This window comes from Eimeria necatrix, genomic scaffold (assembly GCF_000499385.1).
Source record: "Eimeria necatrix Houghton genomic scaffold, Enh_scaff2571, whole genome shotgun sequence".
In the NCBI taxonomy this organism is placed as follows: domain Eukaryota; phylum Apicomplexa; class Conoidasida; order Eucoccidiorida; family Eimeriidae; genus Eimeria; species Eimeria necatrix.
The window spans coordinates 1-1,879 of NW_013653136.1; the positions used below are offsets into that span (position 1 = coordinate 1).

The following is a 1,879-nucleotide window of genomic DNA, read 5'->3' on the forward strand; positions in this document are numbered from 1 at the left end:
GCTGCTGCTGCTGCAGCTGCTGCTGCTGCAGCAGCTGCTGCTGCTGCGGCTTTGTGTTGCTGCTGCAGCAGCTGCTGCTGCTGCAGCAGCTGCTGCTGCTGCAGCAGCTGCTGCTGCTGCTGCGGCATTGTGTGTACCTGGCTGTCTTGCTTGCGTTTGGCTGCCTCTTTGTCTCGCGCTGCAGCAGCAGCAGCAGCAGCAGCCATCCCTGCAGCAACGTCTGCTGCTGCTGCTGCTCCCACGCTCTCCAGCAGCTGCTGCTGACGCCTCAACTCTTCCTGCTGCTGCTGCTGCCACAGCTGCTCCTGCTGCTGCTCCGCCAGCAGCAGGTCCTCATTTTCCTGCAGCAGCAAAACAGCAAACACGAAGCAGACACACACCTGCTGCAGGTCTTGCTGCTGCTGCTGCTGCTGCCCCACGCCCTAAACCCTCAGTTGAGGGTTTAGGGTTTAGGGTTTAGGGTTTAGGGTTTAGGAAGAAAGCGCCCAAGGCGTTTGCTCATAGAGGTCCCCAGCCGCCTCCAGCAACAGCCCCAACACCAGCAGCAGCAACAGCAGCAACAGCAGCAGCAGCAGCAACAGCAGCAGCAGCAGCAGCAGCAGCAGCAGCAGCAGAGTGCTGCACCTCGTCTCTCCAGCCAAAGTAGTCGGGGGTAATTCGGCGAAATAATTGGGCGCGGCTTTTGCGGGGCTCATTCACTTCTTCAGCTTTAGCAGCAAACAGCTCTCGCACGCCCTAGCAGCAGCAGCAGCAGCAGCAGCAGCAGCAGCAGCAGCAGCAGAAGAAGCAGCAGAAGCAGCAGTTAGATTCGTAAGCTAACGGTGCAGCAGGCAAAGCGCACTGCTGCTGCTGCTGCTGTTGCTAGAGTTGCGATGTCAGGAGCGGCAAGCTGCTGCTGACTCGAGTCACTTCTGCAGCAGTAGCTGCTGCAGCTGCTGCTGCTGCAGCAGCTACTGCTGCAGCAGCTGCTGCTGCAGCAGCAGCTGCTGCTGCAGCAGCAGCTGCAGCGGCAGCAGCATCAGCCAACCCACTAGAAGCAGCCGCAGCAGCTCCGCCACACTCAACAGCAGCAGCAGCTCCAGCAGCACCACTATACCAAAGCAGCAGCAGCAGCAGCAGCAGCAGCAGCAGCAGCGGCGTACCGGCAGGTCCTTAGCAGCACCAAAGTAATAATAGTCTCCTCCTGCTGCTGCAATGCCACTGAGAGACAATGCATCTGAAGCTGTCGAATAGTCAGGGCCCCCTAGCTGCACGCAGAGACGCAGCAGAACCTCTTGCTGCTGCTGCCGCTGCTGCTGCTGCTGCTGCTGCTGCTGCTGCTGCTAGAGCAGCAGCACGCCAGCAGCACTGCCGCTGCCTATTGTCCGAGCAGCGGACGCTGTAGCAGCAGCAGCCTGCCAGCAGCAGCAGCAGCACCAGCGAACAAAAGAGCAACGGAAAAAGCAGCAGCAGCAGCAGCAGCAGCAGCAGCAGCAGCAGCAGCAGACCTCCTTGATCTTGTACTCCCAGCGCCTCTTGACTCTCATCTTTTTATTAATTTCATCATTCAAATCTCTTATCCGATGTTCTCCCAAAGAAGCATCTTGAATTATAGAAATGCCCCGCCCTATCTCTCGCACCAGCTGGCTACGCCTGCAGCAGCAGCAGCAGCAGCAGCAGCAGCAGCGGCGGCAGCAGCAGCAGCAGCAGCAAAACGGTCTACACTGAGGCTGCCCGCGACAGCCCGACGCAGTTCCAGCTGCGGCACCCCTCAGCAGCAGCAGCAACTGCAGCAGCAGCAGAAGCAGCAGCAGCAGCAGAAGCAGCAGAAGCAGCAGCAGCAGCAGAAGCAGCAGCAGCAGCAGCAGCAGCAGCAGCAGCAGCAGCAGCAGCAGCAGCA

The 1,879-nt window shown here is 59.7% G+C and overlaps 1 protein-coding gene across 1 annotated transcript; it reads right to left on the reverse strand.

Annotated features, from left to right (window-relative positions):
* Positions 1-1,526, reverse strand: ENH_00035250 (isy1-like splicing family domain-containing protein, putative; the record flags this gene model as incomplete). The annotated part of the gene is made up of 4 exons (XM_013580398.1): positions 1-341; positions 625-735; positions 1,143-1,247; positions 1,488-1,526. Coding segments are annotated over 4 exons (596 nt in total), but the record flags the coding sequence as incomplete, so codon positions are not given.
* Positions 1,527-1,879: the final 353 nt, after the last annotated feature.